Source organism: Tamandua tetradactyla, chromosome 7 (genome assembly GCF_023851605.1).
Source record: "Tamandua tetradactyla isolate mTamTet1 chromosome 7, mTamTet1.pri, whole genome shotgun sequence".
In the NCBI taxonomy this organism is placed as follows: domain Eukaryota; kingdom Metazoa; phylum Chordata; class Mammalia; order Pilosa; family Myrmecophagidae; genus Tamandua; species Tamandua tetradactyla.
The window spans coordinates 138,841,090-138,859,268 of record NC_135333.1 but is presented as its reverse complement, the minus strand read 5'-3'; the positions used below and the strand labels follow the sequence as shown (position 1 = coordinate 138,859,268).

Sequence of the window (18,179 nt, the reverse complement as noted above, 5' to 3'; positions counted from 1 at the left end):
TCATTACAATTAAAATTTATGAAACATAATCAAAGCAGTACTCAGGGAAATAGGGAAAGAGGCCTAAAACAACCCCAAATTAGAAAATCAGAGCCTTATGTGTTTCTGTTTACAGTAAAAAGAAAAAAATGAAAGGCTGAAAAGTTAATGAGCCAAGGGAGCCAATTTAAAAGTTAGGTGAAGAACACTAGAACAAACCCAAAGACAGAGAATGGAAGAATTGAAAAATACAAATCAATGACTAGAATGTTAAAAAAAAAAAAAAACAACAAAACTCAAAACTGATTAAATAAGAGGAAAACAAACATGTCAAAGAGGAAAAAAATTATAAGGTAGTATTATGAATAACTTTTGTATCTAAAATATCTTATATTAAACATAATTTTTAAAGTTCTCTGTAAGACAAGGAACAAGACAAAGATTTCCACTAACACTTCTATTTGGTATTGTACTAGAATAAATTCAGAAAAGAAATGCAAGTTATAAAATTTATTAAAGAATCAAAACTCATTTCTAGATAATGTACACCCCCAAAGAACCTTCAGATAAATTATAAGAGTTTAGCTACATCATGGATATAAAAATCAATTTTAAAAAGTCAATTAAAGATTTTTAAGTCCACTATGAAAAAAACCTTTATTGAGAGATAATACAGAAGCCCTTGACAGATGAATTCATGCATAAGAATATAAAGTTAGTGCAATACCATTTATAAACCCCCAATTTTTTTTTTTTGGTGGGGGGCGGTCTTTTCAAGACTATTCTAAGTTTGTCAAAGAACAAAAGGCCAAGGAAAGTCAAGACATTCATGAAGACCAAGTAGTGGACCAATAGACATGAAAATGTAACACAAAACTATAGCAATTAAGAAATGTAATAGTGGTGAAGGCATCGACAAACACATCAAAGGAAGGAATAGAGATATAAGAAACAGGTCCACACATACAAAAAAACCCTGATTTACAACAAAGCTGGCACTGCTGATTAGTTGAGGAAGGTGGAACAAATCAATGTAAGATGCCAGGATAACTGATTACATGCAGAGGAAAGGTAACTGAACCTCTAATTACATCATATACAAAAATCAATTTCAGGCAGGTTTAAATTTAAATATGAAAGACAAGAAGAAAAATTTAAAAGATAATATGAGAATATCTTCATTTATTTCATTTCAATGGGGAAAGAGGTCTCAAACACAATCCCAAGAAACTAGGGGGAAAAATTAAACACCCTTGAACATACTCCTAGCTCTTGTGACTTAAATTTTCCTGAATACTTCAACAGTGACTTTGGTTCAGATAAACTTTTCTTACTTCATAAAACTCCCTGTTCTGTTGCTTTCATAGTGTTTGAAAATATGGTGACTTGTTTTCTGAGATTTCCTGACTCTATTCCTCTCTCCCGTTTTTATCTGGGCCTTTTCTTTCCCATTTCTCCATTACCCCTATCCTTCTCAATTTTGATTCTATTCCCATAAGTTTCTTCTCAATGGAGCCCAGGAAGGGAGCACTGGTACTTCAGTTTTGTGAGTTCACAGAGCCAGGCTGATCCAGTCACATTAAGCCTTAACCACAGATTCCTAACACTTGATGGAGTGGGCAAAACCTCCTCCAATTTCAACTGCCATTTTCAAACTGATTCACCACACTCTTCAGGGTCTACTCTTAATTACTTTGGAGTGCTCCTATTCTCAGGTCGAACAGACATTTCAATGCTTCCTTCTACAGTCTTATGTACTGATACCAACAACAAAACAGATCTTTTTGTTAGTTCCCATCACTTATATTTTGGGGTTCTTAGGGATACAAGTTTTATTATCAATGCTTTCACAGGTTTTTATTTGCTATCTAGTTGTTTTATTTTTGTGTAGGATTTAAGACTGAAAAACTAACCTACTACCAATCACTGCTATTATCCTAGAATCCAAGTAAAATCTAAGATTACATTAAAATATATATTTTATTGACAAATATTCACACACATACAGTTCATACATGGTGTGAAATCAATGGCTCACAATATCATCATATAGTTGTGTATTCATCACCATGATCCTTTTCAGAACATTTGTATCACTTCAGAAAAAAGAATTAAAAAGAAAAAAAGAAAAAACTCATATATCCCCTTACACCCTCCCTCTCGCTGACTACTAATATTTCAATTTACCCAATTTATTTTAATCCTTAACACCCTATTATTTATTTTTTATCCATATTTTGTAACTTATCTGTCCACACCCTGGATACAAGGAGCATCAAACACAAGATTTCAACAACCTAAAATTACATTTTAAAAGATAACTTTGCTTGCTCTGTACTTTCTCTGATGCACAGAAACATTCGCATTAATGCTATAACTTTCTATTTAACGACGAATACAATGCTTCAGGTTCCGTATTCATGACTGAGGAAAATCACTTAAAATGTAAAATATTTTTCTGAGAACACAAAATAATATTTTATGTGTATAAGACCTAGGGGCAAAGTTTGTAACAGGAGTACCACAGTGAACACAGCACAGTGAACATGCAGGAGTGTCAAGGGACAGTTTAAATTTTATAGGGAAATACAGTAAAACCTGTCAGATACCCATATCAAAGTACTAAAATAACTGGTTTGGACCCAATGATTTATGTAACAAAGCTGTTACTAATTTTTAAGTAGTAACACACACTAATTTTTGGTGTGTGTTACTATGAAAAAAATTACTGAGAAACTAAGAGTGCCATAAACTAAGAGAAGTTGGAGGTCTTGGTGAAGCTGAGGTTTTTGGAAAACAGATGTTACATAGTATGGTGATGTCAGAAGATGAGGGAAAAAAAGTATAAGAACATAATGCATTCAAAGAGAGATTAACACTGCTACATCATATAACAAAGAACCAACCACTGAGGAACTCGGGAATTCATTTAACTTAGTATTTCTTGGTTGGTGAGAGCAAGATGCAAAAGAGAGTCATAAATGCCAAATAAAACGTCTAATTTTACAAAATAATATTAAGTTCATAAAGCCAAAATGACTTCTCTTGCTGACAGCATGATCATAATATGAACAAAACATTCAACTATAATTAAAAGGATACATAATATATATGTAAATATAAAAATTTATTTAAAACTTGTACTAAAAAAAACAACCTCATTTTATCAGGAGTTATGTAACTGCAAGTAAATGGAACATGAATTTTTATTTTTTTCTACTCTTTTGCTTCAAATCTGGCTACAGACAACAGGTCACAGCATTTGTTTCCAGAGCTGCAAGAGCAAAGAGAAAACTGAACCATTTCTTTGAACTCAGGCATTTACTTTTTAATTCATTTCTTTAACAACTCATTCTCATCAATACCAAATAACACCAAACAATGACTAAAGCCTCTACTCTGAATATCAGCTCTCCTCTGACAACTTTTCTATTGCTAAGAATTCATTTAAAAAACCTTTATTAATTATGATTTATTAAGTGTTCTTTATATTCATTATGCATCTTTAAAAAATACTACATCATAGATTCTAAGATGCGTTCACGTTGGTGCTTTTTAAAATTCTATTAGAAGGTGTCAACAGGTTATCAAGCTACTATGTCACAACTATATCTCAAGACACCATCAGCTGTAAACTGCATCCTGACCTTGGAGAAAATTTTTCTATAATATGCAACTTAGTAACTTAGAATAAAATAAATAGGGTACTTCATTGTTTATTTACATGCCATCTTCATTGCAGTGTGTAAGAAAAAATGTAATTTGTATACTGTAATATACAAAACTCTTGCATACTAAATACAAATATGCCTACTAATGAATTTGTATAAGTTAAATAATTAGGTAACGTGTTTTAAATGCTTTATATTAAGCAGAAATCCTTGGTGAATTATCAAACAAGTGCTGTGTTAAAGATAACTGGGAAATTGTTTAGGTTTTAGGTGGGCTGGAAATTAATTTTTCCCCCATCTGAAGTAACAGAATATACGGTACATTTTCTCAAAAAATGCCATACAACATATACAGGGGGTGCCCATTTATAGTGAAACACACATTTAAGAAAATTATAAAAATAAAAGAATGAAACACAAAAAATTCAAACTAGTGGTTACTATGAGGGAAAGAGGCAAGTGAGGGGATGGGAAGTGAGACATAAAAATATCCCACTGAGTATAAGCATGCTGCAGAAAAACACATATAGTATAACCTATATTTGTTAAGAACAAAAAAATCACATTTATACCTAAAAAATCAGTAGAAGAGAAATGGAATGATACATACCAAATTGTTAACAATGAAGTGATAAAGGTGAACTTTTACATTATATTCTATAAATTTCTTAAAATATTTTGCAGTAAGTATGTATTTAAAAAAACTAATAAAAAGGAAATTAAAACATGGCCTGAATGGGAGGTAGGGAAGGAAATGGCAAGGCAATAGTTCTCTGCCATGCTACATTCCACAAAGTGAAAAGGAACATTTTGGATAATGAGGTATTTTCTTGAAATATATGAACTAAATTGCTTTATATCCAGTTAGAGGATACACATTTAACTAGCCAGCCTATGATATGATCAAAGATTTAATATTTAAAAATTCCATTCAGAATAACATCTGAAAATCTTAAGAGATATCATCAGTATGTTACCCAGCACACTTCTCATTTTCCTTTTTTTCTTTCTTTCACTGTTTTATATAATTTTACTGAAACAACCACTTGAAACCTACTATGTGCCAGGCACTGTGCTAGCTACTAGCAGTACTCAAATAAAAAGATATGGCTCCAGTTTTCAAGACACTTATGACATGGAGCAGCCCCGTTTAATATAATTTTCTTCAACAATGGAAATATTCTATATCATGTATTTGAAATGTGGCTATTGTGACTGATAAACTCAATATTTTATTCTATTTAATGTAAGTGAATTTAAATTTACAAAGCCACTTGCAGCTAGTGCATACAGTACTGGACAGCACAGGTGCACAGAAAGACAAGGATCAACAAATCAAAGCAATGTATTACGCTACAAGTATGCACAATTGCTATGAAAGCAAGGTAAAGATGCACTGAGCCGAAAAGAGAACAGCTTCTGGAAGAAATAACTAAATCTTGAAATATGTGAAGAAAAGTAAGGTATTTCAAGAAAAGGAATTAATGTAAGTAAAGGGTTGAAAGTTTATAAGAACATGGTAGGGACAAATGATGTCATTGCCCATCTTCGCTAAGAGGGACAGGACATCTAGGGGTGAAAATCTTCCTGGTGGCATGGGAGATGACTCCCAGGGATGAGTCTGGCCCTGGCACCATGCGTTCAACAATGCCATCCTGACCAAATGGAGAAAAAGAAGTGTAGCAAATAAGGTATCAGTGGCTGAAAGAGTTCAAATAGAGTATAGAGGCTATTCTGGAGGTCACTCTTACACAAGCATCAATCAAACACTGCTACCTATCATAACTTGCCAAACCCCAACCAAAACCATTCTTGCCAATCCTAAGGAACACCTAGGGCAATATATAATTTTCCACAAGGGTCCCATGCACAAGAGTAACTTTCCAGAAACTTCCAACCTCCAGATGGGTCCCTGGACCAGATAAGTCCTGAAACCTAGAGGGGTAGCCTCTCCAGAACATCAACTAGTTCCATCTTCGTTCCCCACATTACAGACAGCCCCTTTCAACGTGAAAAAGTTAGAATGGGCATAGCCCAAATACCCCTAAGAGTGAGAGAAAGATCAAAGGTGATGGTGGAGTTCTATAGAGTAGGTAGGGTTTAACAAATATGAGTATGACTGCTGAATCATTAAACTGATATTTCTTTTAATCTCCAGTATCTCAGAGCAGCTAGAAGTAAAAACCTAAAATTGTGGAATTGTAACCCATACCAAACTTAGAAATCCATTCTGCAACTAACTGCTGCAGTGTGTTACAAAATTTACTGCTTTTTGATAGATACAATTTTCCTTGAAAAGTTGATTGTGATGATAAAAAATATCTATTCCTCTAGCCTACAATGTTCTCTGGAGCAGCTAGAAGGAAAAATCTGAGATGATGGTATAGTAGCCGATGACAAACTCTGGGATCTGTCCTGTAACTACTTGTTGAAGACTGCTTTGAAAACTATTGCTTTTTCCGGGTGGGCCACGGTGGCTCAGCAGGCAAGAATGCTTGCCTGGGATGCCAGAGGACCCGGGTTCAATTCCCGGTGCCTGCCCATGCAAAAAAAAAAAAAAAAAGCTATTGCTTTTCTTTCTTTGCTTTGTATATATGTTATGCTATACAATAAAAAGAAGTTAAAAAAAAAAAAAGGTACGTATCTGTAAGAGCCAGAATGCAGAAAGATGTGTAATGTTTAGGAGGTTGGCCTTATTACAGAAGAGAAGAAAAGCCTCTGAGGAGCTAAGCTGGTAATTAACATGGGTAGATATATGTACCATACTCATAGCTAGGGTAAATTAGTGTTAATTAGAAGAAGCAAAGCAATTTTTAGCATTCCTTGAACAAAAGCTTGACCTTCCTGCCAAAAAAGAAGAAACTATGAATGATTTGTAGTTAAAAATTAAATTATCTTACCTGAACAAATACACCTGTCTAGGTATGAAAATAAACTTCAGCTATTCTGTTCAAACTCCAAACTCCTAACTAAGCTTATATTTATAGGAAACAAAACAGAGGAAGTAGATATCACTATAAAGTTCAATATGTCAACCAACACCTAACTGAAAAGCACTAATTTTCAGCACCAAGCTGAGTAAATGCACCTTCCTAACTAAGGCTTTATCAGGAATGAGGGAATGAGAATTAGAGAATTTTCCTTCTTAATTCTTGACTATATACCTATGATCAGGACATCTAAATATCACTATAAGATAAGAGATGACCTCCAAAAACAAAAGCCCCCAAAGACAAATGGAAATAGGTATAAAAATAGATACAAAGGATTCCTACTTTATTCATGAAAAGAAATGAATAAAATTTCTCCAAAATAAAAATTTTGAAAATCCAAATCATTTTCATCTTAGAGTGACCAATACAAATACAAATCTTATTTTAGCAATTTACTTAATATTCCTTTGAATTTTTCACATGCTCTTAACATATTCATCACAACACCAGACAGCGAATTATATTTCTACACATGTACTTTTTACAAAAGGCTTCAACAATAAACTATATAACAACAAGAGAAAATATTTTCAATCAGCAAAACTAACCAAGAATGCATTTTTCAGGACAGATTAAAAACTGAACTATATGCAGATATGACTGGAATGATGGGATATTTTTAGTACAGAATGAAAAGGGATAAGAGTAAATCTTTTAACGTGTAAAACATACTTTTTTTTCTTTTCTTAAGTGTACATTTTGGAATTCCATATTAATATGATTTCCTGAGGGAAATTAATTTTACTGCATAATCATACAAAACCTCTATACTCACACTTTATAAACTGGATTATGAGCACTGAAAAACCACATCATTAAAATAATCTAGTAGAACCTAGCAAAAGAAACTACAGCCCAAGATGTGTGACCAATGAAAATCTTATGAGTCAAGGTAGTTGGAAGTGGTTGTGAGGCAGGAAGAACTAATAATTAGTAAATACAAATAGCAAATACAAATAATTAGTAAAGGTCATGTTGATCAAGTCTATGAAGGCAACTCAAACAGAAAAGGTTAGAGAACTGATTTAGAATTGCACAGCTACAGCCTACTTTGACTTATTGAAATTATGAAGAACTGGCAAGAAACTTCAGCTATCAAGTTAGCTGAAACTCTAGAAAGGTTTAATGTGACACTTTCTTATTAAGGACAGTGCCTGAACTAGAACTTACGTCTTATAATCAAAGACTCTGCTATTATATACCATGAAGACCCATTTACAACCTTTTCCACTGTCCACTTTTTCAACTGAGGGAAGAAAAGATCAAGTGGCTAAAACAAATGATTAGTAGAAAGATAGGTAGTCAACCAAAGCTGCTGCTATCATAGTAACTGCTTTAATAACTTAGAGGGAATAAAACTGGTGGGTAGATATGGGAGAGTGAGGTTGGATACATATCTGTGCAAGAAGTCTAAGAGAGCTTATTCCTAACTTGAGCCTTGAACTATTCTGTGTTCTGAACCATTACAAAATGAGCAGAACAAATTTTCTTTGAAAAAAACTAAATTTAAATGGTTTCTTTTTGCTTTTAATTTTTAAGTCACTACTTTACAACATTATCTTTAAAATTAATATTTAAAAGTTCAGAGAATTACAGAAATATTACATTTCAACCATTCTTTCAGAATCTTTAAGTAAAATCTAAAGGAATGGATACTATTAACCTACTTCATAAATAAGAAAACAATAATCTAGCATTTTTAAGTTAACAAGTTAATGATAAAATTGAATTTGTATCTCTGAGTACCCTGGGTTTCTCATTTCTATTTTTTCTATACTCTATCCTATTTTGTCTACATTTCAGTAATACTCTTATTGAGCAGAACACAGCCCAAGACTTTAGGTTTAGTCTTACAGGAATAAAATGTGTAAAAGCAATTAATACTTTGTTTTATGGAATATGCGCTCTGAACACAGCCATACTATCATAAATTATGTATCAGATTATCTAAAATTTGACATATATGCCAAAAAATTGGTTTTGACATTAACAGAGCACACATTTCTTATGTTATTTTGAAAAATTCTTCCTATTTCAATTGTCAAACCCAATACATATTTTAAATTATAATACAAACTTTTCAAATTGAAGTGTATCAAATTTGATGGTTCCAGTTAACTATAACATATTAAACAGTTCATTGCAGCTATATGACCAACAGAAAAAAGGGGAAAAAATTTATCTTACCTGGTAGTTTCTTTTCTCAGATAATGTATGTCCATCAGTCCTCACCATAGAGTCGTGTCCTTTCCTCACAGTACTGGAGGCAATCAAACAGAACTGTCACTCAAGGGTCGTGTCACAGGAAGGACCGCCCACCAGTTCTCCCTCTAGAGTGGAATTATCCAAAAGCCATCAAAATTACTAACATGTAAATACATGAACAGTAGCAAAACATCCAAAATGATATATTATAAAAGAAGACAAGAAAGAAAACAAAAGTAAAAACTACTTATTTTATACCTTAACTCATATACCTAATCAATTTAGGAAGGACTAGACTGACAGACATAATTTATTTGAGATAGAAATGATTAAATATTAAAAACTTTTCTGTCCCACTTTACTCTCTCAAATTAAAATTGTCTGCCAGACTTCACATACAAGGAAAAACTTAACAGTGAATAAGGGTGGACCAAAAAAAGCTCACCACTCAACTGACATATTGATAGTCTATGTGATATATAGGTATATAAATTATTTAAATAGTTGTTGATTCATTCAGCTTACGAGGTTTATTCCTATGACATAAGATGGGAAGACACCATGTATTCTTAAAATGATTAACAGACACAAACCTAACTCAATAGTCTATTGAAAATTTAATCCCATTAAGAATAGAATAAATGTCAACTTTCTTGATGCCTCTGTCCTTCAATCCTCCAATTTCAGGTGGATTCCAACAGAATTTACTTTTACGTTAGGGCAGAAAAATAACAATGTTCTTTTTTAATCTGGATAGACTCCAAATTGACTAAGTACCGTGCACTTCAGGTTCAAATATCACTGAAGACAACTCCGAATAAACTAATGTAAAAACTTACACTGAAAATAAGAGAATTCAAAGTATCTGCAAAGAATCTGTAAATCTGCATTTTCAAGAAAAAGGTCTCTTACCTACATTTTAGTACAATATTTACTCTTGAACTAATAATAATACCTAGCCATTAAAAGTTATACTCAAACTTCGAACGATTCTTTAGTATCAAATGAAACTTAACTTTGGGAGGAGATAGTTTATAATTCGTAAGGAGTGCGAATCAGTATTACTCAGAACAATTACAAATGGATTATCTCTAAAAAGCAATCTATTAAGAGGGGCAAAAAAAGTTTTTAAGGAAAATAAGTCACTAAAAACTAGTATTAGTTTTAAGTTTTAAAAAGAATCCATGTAATCTTCTGGCTCTTGATGCATGTCTCATCACAAAGCTAGTGGGTGGTACATTTCTGCTGAATTTTAACCATTTTACATGGTAGATCTTTGGCTGAAATACTTCAAAGTGAGAATCCAGAGAAATCCAGAATTACAGGGGATGATTTCAATAACTATTTCTCAAAAATTGTCCTAACATAAAAAATTGGACAAAAATACAAGGATATAGAAAACCTGAAAGACACTACCAGTCAACCTGAGCAAGTGGATATTTATTGACTCTACCAACTACCAAGAATAGAATAGCCATTTTTTTTCAAGTGCATACAGAATAAAAAGCAGATCAGTGGTTGCCAGGTCACCAGCGATGGGGAAAATGGTACTGACTGAACAGTGACACAAAGAAATATTTTAGATATGTTAGATAACTTGATTGTGGTTTTCAGCTATATGAGTATTTGCATTTGTGAAAATTCATCAAATTGGACACTGAAAATTGCACTGTGATGTATACAAATTATACTTCTACAAAGCTGACTCCATTCCCTAAATGAGAGAGACAATAATTTTAAAAGAAAAATAATGTTTTTGAGACTTATAGAGGCCACTGCTAGCAACTTTACTCTCATGAAGAAAAATGAACTGGGCAAGTCTTAAGAGAATGGTCTTATGAATTAATCAAGATCACATCACTGTCTAGTTTGCTCATATTGGGTTTTTAATTCATGAAATGAATAGTTAACAAGATTTTTAAATTCCAAAAATTTCCTTTTTCATTAGACTATAATTTAGTAGATGGCGTTTCAATAGATTTTAATATACCAAAGTCACAATGAATCACAGAAGTTAGAAACTAAGAAATTCTTTAGCTTTTTAAATTAAAGGATCTTAACGAACTTACAAATTCCAAGCAAATTTAATAAGGCAATACCTGGATAATAGAGCAGTTTTATAGTCAACTTAGAAGACAGAAAATAAGTATTAACATGATAGCAACTGCATGAGTATATGTGATGTAGCTGGCACATTGTTTATAAATAATGCAAAAAAATGTTATGATGTAGATGATATAATTATCTTTAAAATTTTTTAATTATAAAATTAACCAAGAGTAAAGATTTAAAAATTCACAATAAGAATCCCAATCCACATTCATAATCCTTTCATTTAGTAAACACTGCTTAATTTGTGAATAGCACCTTCTTATATATTATCTCATTTAATTGTAACACAACGATCCTCTGAGCATCAGAAAGTATAAATGAAAATTAGCTCAATCAAACACAGAACCATTAAATTTTATGGGAAATTCAATTCTGTAAACTTAAATATTGAAAAACATAAAATTAAAAGCCCTCATTTTATGTGCAAAATTTGAAAAAAGATAACCCCCACAATGTCAGGAATTGATCAAGAACTGTTTAAGATGAATTAAGATGAATGATTTACAATCTTGTTTTATACTACAGTCTCATTACAATTCTTTTTTATTGGTGGGGTAAAATATCTGCCATTGTCAGCATTAGTCTTAAGTTACCTCGAATTATCCTAGATTTTAAAGATCTAATTCCTTACATAAAATCCAAGTGTACAATTTCCAGAGCCTACCCACATAAAAAAAAAAAAAAAATCCAACTGTCCTGGGTACCTCCCAGCTCTTTTCTCATATCCCCTTTCTTCTATGGTCTCTATATTTCTTGCAGTCAACTGGTATCTTCACTTGAATAATCATAAAAATAAACTAACATGTACTATGTATATATAAATTTATCAAATTAAAAAATCTAGAATTCAAGACCTCATACCAAATGGTTGAGTTCTCCACTCTAGTCATATCTATAATCTGCTTCTTAAACATTAACATGCCACACAGCAACCTGTCTACCTAATTTATCTTTACATGTGCCATAAAACTTGCCAGTCATACTCTTCCCCTTTCCAGTTCATTTCCTTTAACATTTCTGAACAGATTCAGAGCTCGTTTTCCCTAAAATATAATGACTCCATCAAAATTTCATTCCAAGCGATATCCAGTTCTCATTAATAACAATGATATTTTGCAATTAGCAAACTGCTGAAAAACATACATTTTGTTTGCTTTCTCTTACATACTATATTCTTTATTTCATTTGCAGGACATATAATTTTCAAGCCTGCATTTCAGAAATTAATGAATATTGGCAATTTTTATTGCAATAACACTGCAAAAATTCATACCACAGTGGATGTACAAATAAAACATGTTGCTAACTGAGTGTGAAGATAACTGTACATTCTTTAATAAAAATCCCAACATGCAAAGTTTTGCACCTAAGAAATTTTTTTATAATAAAAGTTTGTAAATGATCTAAGAAACCAAGGAAACAAAGGTTGGCAAATACTACTTTGAAATCACCAGAAATATGATTTCCAAGTACAAATTCTAAAACACAATCCACTTGAGCAAAATAAGTACTACCGGTATTATTTGTTCTCAGTTATAAAACATTCTAAATACATCATATCCTTCACTCTAACAGAACAGACCATTTCACTGGTGTAATAAAATGCTGGGTGAGTAATAAGTATGCTGAAAATTATAATAAAAGATAAGCTTGAGATAAGGATATTCAAAATACCTTTTATAATATAAAGAAAAATAATTTCTAAAAACTGCAAATTTTATTAAATGTATGCAAATAGCTAAATTATATAAGTTTTATCTCTATTTAACAGGACTGGGTATAATTAAAATTACAAGACTGCAAAGTATCCAAGTGATGCATCAGTATCTAGTCATGTGTAATAATGTCTCTGAAATTCAAGATAATTTTAGGATTAATTACTTGAATACCCCAGAATAAATGGTGAAACAGAAACATTTTACACTTCTGAAACTCATAAAATATTATGGCATGCCATAAGCTTAAAGTCCAACAAGAAGCCAATTAAGAGAAACACATTAACCAAATCTTAATGTAAGAAGAGAACAATTAAATTTATTTGTCCAAGGTATTTCTTTAAGACAGAGCCTAATTAAAATTTAGTAAAACATAATCTGGATTAATGAATGTTAACTGAACCCCAATTTTTCTCCATTCGGGGGAAAAAACTATTTCTCAAAGCAAAAAATAAACTGATCATAAGTAAAACCTCTAAAAAATACTTTGCTGGAGAAGGGAAATAACTATTAAACTTTATTACCCAAATTCTTTTAAATTTTAGATGTCACCTGATCATAAAAAATATATAATGCTGAATGGAGGAACCAGAAAATGTGGGAGTTTTAGTATTAGTTTGATAAACTTTTCTTCTCTAAGCTCGATTTTCTCATCTGTAAAACAAAGTTACTGATTTAGATGAATTTTTAAAACAGGTTCAGCTCCAAATATTTACATTTTAAAACTTCTGTCTCAAGAAAAATACAGCTCACATTTCCATGCTCTCTTCCCCCCCCCATTATATTGCACAATTACACTCATACCAATGCCTAAATATTTTAGAGGCTAGGAATGGTATCTAAAATATATACAATTTGGTAAATACTGTCACACTCAACATTAATTTAAAATGTGAGGAATTTAGTTATGTTAATAGTTGAATCAGTTGGGGCAAGTTTTATTTTTTGATAAAGAGGACATTAACTGTCAGATTAGCTATTAGAACAGACTACCAAATGAAGCCAATTTCAGTGGAGTTCAGTAAAAACTGAAGTAAATGTACTTAATCTAAAATCCTAGGATTTCTCAAATTTCAGAACTGTCCACCAACCTTTTCTTGTTAATAGATGGAACATGGACACAAAAATGTCTACTTGCTTTATGAACTAATTTTTGGTTCAATCACACAGACGAATGTTTTCAAATGTTCTTAGTTGAAGACTCCTTGGTATATGTAAGAAACATGGGCAGACTAAAAATAAATACCTTAAGAATTTCCATTTCATACCACACTTGGTTTGGGAAAACTGCCATATTAAGTAAAAATAGTTCTTCTGAACATTTTAACAATACAGGTTTCAGGGTTCTATAACTGACATGAGAAATGAAATGCTACCTATATTTAGTCAGAAAATAAAAGAAAAAAAGGAAATCAGTACTATTCTCCTGAAATCAATTTATTCTCTGGTTGTCACAATTTAATGTTTTATGACTTAATTTTGTGTGTCTTCGGTAGCCACACTGAAAAACTAGTTCTAACACAACTGTAGTTTTCTACATATATTCCAAGGAGGGTTCAAGATATCTGAGACTAGTATTTATTCTAAACAGGAAATCAGTAAATCTAACCTATTTTAAAAGGCATATCATCTCAAGACAAAAATTTCTATTAAGTCCCAAATGAAGTCTGATTAAACTTAAATGACAAAAGTTCAATAGTTTTTAACCACAGGCATGGAAATTAAAAGCTCTATATTTATTTTAAGCTTAAAAGAACTGTGTTTTAGGCTTAAAAGAATCACAGTCCAAAATACAGGCTTTAAAGACACTGGAGTGTTTTTACTTTTGGTGCTGTGTGAAATTTACATATGTTCACCTAAATTGCTTAACCTCTCTATAGTTTAATTTCCTCACACTGCCTATGAAAATAATGATATCATGGCCTACTTCATGGCCATGATCAAATCAGTTGATGAACTAGATTTATAAGACATAAAACCTTTATTCAAGTATAAAGTTGTTTAACTTTTCATTTGAATGTGTACTTAATATTAGTACTTAATAATTTTCTGTAAGTTAAGAGCTAAAGTATTAAAATTAATGAAATGTTTTAGAATCTTTAATTACAATGGACTAAACAACCACAATAGTTTCCAAGAACTGAAGTAGCTATTATCAAAGCAGTCCCTCTAAATAAGACCAAGTCATATTAGCTTCACAATCTACTGTGGAACAGAGTGGTTCTATTAATTCAACAAAGGAACATATGTAAGTTATAAACTATAAGTAAAACACCATAAAACATTTATAACAGCTTCCCTCCTATTCTACCTCAGAATAATGGCTGTAAGGTCATAAGCACTGTACTTTACAGATGAACAGATACTATGTGTGAATCAGAAATAGGAAAACTGCAATTCTAATACCAACAATTTCTAGAGATAACACATACCTGCAAATCTAACAATTATATATTAAAATATATATTTTAAATCTCTAAAATAATTTTTCTAGGCTTATTAAAAGTATTAAAATAAAGAAAGCTTATGGGCTATGTTTAACAGGAAAACATCAACAGTACCACAGCAACGCCAGGGGTACATAATGGGGGGAAGGACAAGAACTAAGGAGAGGTTTGTGAGGGTGTGTTTATTGGTTATCTTTCTCTTGGGAACAACGATATTATCTAAAATTGAGAATGTTGATGAACTGCTGACTTTGGGTGTTATACATGATGTCTAATGAATGGAGGTGGCTGAAGGATGCACTGACTGAGAAGTACACTGGCAAAAGATGTGCATACATATGACGAAATATAGTGCTGTTACAAAAAAAGGAACAAAATTGTGAGACATGCAACATTTGTGAATAAACCTGTGGGACATGTGGCGAGGTTAAACAGCCAGAAACAAAAGAGCAAATATTTTATGGTCTCATTTAGAAAATGCTTATAAGAAAACAGGAACCTACATTATAAGTAGGCTTACAACAGTCACATTTAGTTCAGAGTGGTAATTGTAATTTCTGGATTTTGAGAGGCTGTTTTATAGATGTATAACTTGGTATTTAGAGATAAGAACACCACCAATCAGGTCGAGATTAAGGTAAAGAAGACATTGTCTATATTTTAGAACCTCATCTCTTCTTTGAAACCAAAGGAAGAAAGGTTTCTTTTGTCCAGATCCTAAATTCTTAGTAGCACGTAATCTAACTCAACCTGTCTGGATAGCCCATTTAAACAACTGAAACACAGGGAGCCCAGAACAACAATAAAGGACTTGAATCCTGTACAGTTTAATGTAATGCCTGGATACATCCCAGAGTATATTAAGCAGATAATCAAAAAGTACTGGCAAAGTTCCTCGAGGGATGGGGGAAAAATACAGAACTTTACCATCAGGGGGAATCCCCTGATACTGTGTCAAGCATTAGGGACACCCAAATCAATAGGCCAGTGGGGCTTGCTCTTGTGAAGCTTACGTATGTAATAAGCAGCTTAGCCTACTTACAGGTATGCCTGAGTCACTTCCAGAGGACCTCTTTTGTGGCTCAGATGTGGCCTCCCTCTCTCTAAGCCCAACTCAGCAAGTAAAATCATTGCCCTTCCCCCTGCATGGGACATGACACGCAGGGGTGAAAGTTTTCCAGGGAGTAAAGGGGATGACTCCCAGGGATGAGCTTGGCTGTGGCAATATAGTATCAATAATGCCATCCTGACCAAAAAGGGAAAAAGAAATATAAAAATAAGGTATCAGTGGCTGAGAGAGTTCAAATACAGACTAGAAGCCACTCTAGAGGTCACTCTTATGCAAGCTTCAGTTAGTCACTGCTACCTATCATAACTTGCCAAACTCCAACCAAAACCATTTCTGCCAATCCTAACGAACACCTAGAGCAATAGATAAGATTCTACTCTAAAAGTTCCATGCATTAGGGTAACTTTCCTGAAACCTTCAACTGCCAGATGGGTCCCTGGACCAGATAAGCCCTGAAATGCAGAGGGGCCAATCTTTCCAGAACATCAACTAGTTCCATCCCCCTATTCCATATGATTGACAGCCCTTTCTAACATGAAAAAGCTAGAACGGGCATGGACCAAACACCCCTAAAGCGTGGGAGAAAGACCAAAGGTGACAGTGGAGCTATATAGAGAAGGTAGGATTTAACAAACAAGTATGATTGCTGAATCATTATATTGATATTTCTTTTAGTCTCTAGTATCTTATTACAATAATACCTAAGAAGTTTCTAATTAAAAAGTTCCTCTAACATATTCAACATTTAGGTTTTGAAAATACACCCACAGTCTTACAGTTTCTTCCTAGAAATTTAATGTGAACTACCACTAGTCAGGCACTACACCCTAAATACTTCAGTATATAATTTCATTGAATCCTAAAAATAATTCTATACGGTAAATATAATTACCTTTTTATGCTTTCACAGATAGCAAAACTTAGAGTATGGAATATGCACCAAGTCAAGACCTAGTAAGGTAGAAACAGCAGGATCAGAATTTGAGTCCATCTGCTTGACTTTAATCCAATCTTAGCCTCTAGGCTATATTACTTCTCACTAGATATAATCTGTAATCTCATGAAAAGTGAAACCATTTTAAGAAATTCAAGACGCCAAACAATACTCTTATTCCTAACAAAAGTCTCACTCTTCTGCCACAAAAGGGAAATTAGGGATGGGAAGTTAGGTAAGACTTCTTAGTCAGCTGGAGGTCTTTTTGATCAGAAAGGCCCTGATCACACGTACAGTACCAGTACTTGACAGTATCCTTCAAACCTAAGCCTTAAAATCAGCCTTAAAATCCTAAGCAGAGAAAAAAAATAGGCATTGTGCTGTAAGGCGAACCACTAAACTGCTGTTTAGTTTTAAGGCTGATGTGTCAAAGTCTTTGTGTCTTATCTTATTACAGGAATGAATAAATTCATCTTTAAGAAAGAGGGTTCAAAATTCCTTCAGAAGTCCATTTTCTCCATCTCTATTACCACTACCCTAGTTCAAGCCACTATATGCTGCCTACTGCAAGACACTCCAAATTGGTCTCCCTTTTTCTATTCTTGCATATGCAAGAACCTACAACAGTTGGTTTGGCATAGGCACCATGGCATTTCAAGATCTGGGTCAAAAATCGTGAGAGAGGAGATACAAGAAGCAAAGAGAGAAAGAGCAGTCAGTGAGGGAGATAAAAACCAGAGAGAGGTAGATGTTGCAAGTTAACTGAGATAAATGGTTCAAGTAAGAAAGTAATCAACTATTTCAAATGCTACTGATAAAGACAGGATGAGAATTATTTTTCGGATTTAAATTTCCAAGATGGAGGTTAGTTACTCAGTAACCTTGACAACAGCTTTCGTGGAATGGTAGAAATGAAAGAAAAAAAATAAAAGATTGGGTTCACAAGAGAATAGTAAGTGAGGGACTGGAGACAGAGTATAAACATTTTTTTCAAGAAAGCAAGCAGAGAAATTGGAAATAGCTGAAGGAAAATATGGAGTTGAGAGAAATCTTT

At 32.8% G+C, this 18,179-nt stretch overlaps 1 protein-coding gene across 10 annotated transcripts in view; it reads right to left on the bottom strand.

The window, feature by feature from the left end:
• Positions 1-18,179, bottom strand: part of CNOT2 (CCR4-NOT transcription complex subunit 2) — a 118,375-nt gene that overhangs the window by 62,509 nt on the left and 37,687 nt on the right. For 7 of the 10 annotated variants that reach the window (XM_077111417.1, XM_077111421.1, XM_077111422.1 and 4 more), the window contains exon 2: positions 8,831-8,903. The exons of 1 other annotated variant lie outside the window; for it this stretch is intronic. In XM_077111417.1, coding sequence (XP_076967532.1) covers positions 8,831-8,903 — 73 coding nt within the window. Of the gene's footprint in view, positions 1-8,830; positions 8,974-18,179 lie in introns of those variants that run through there. 2 more of the 10 variants (XM_077111418.1, XM_077111420.1) reach the window with 2 other exon arrangements.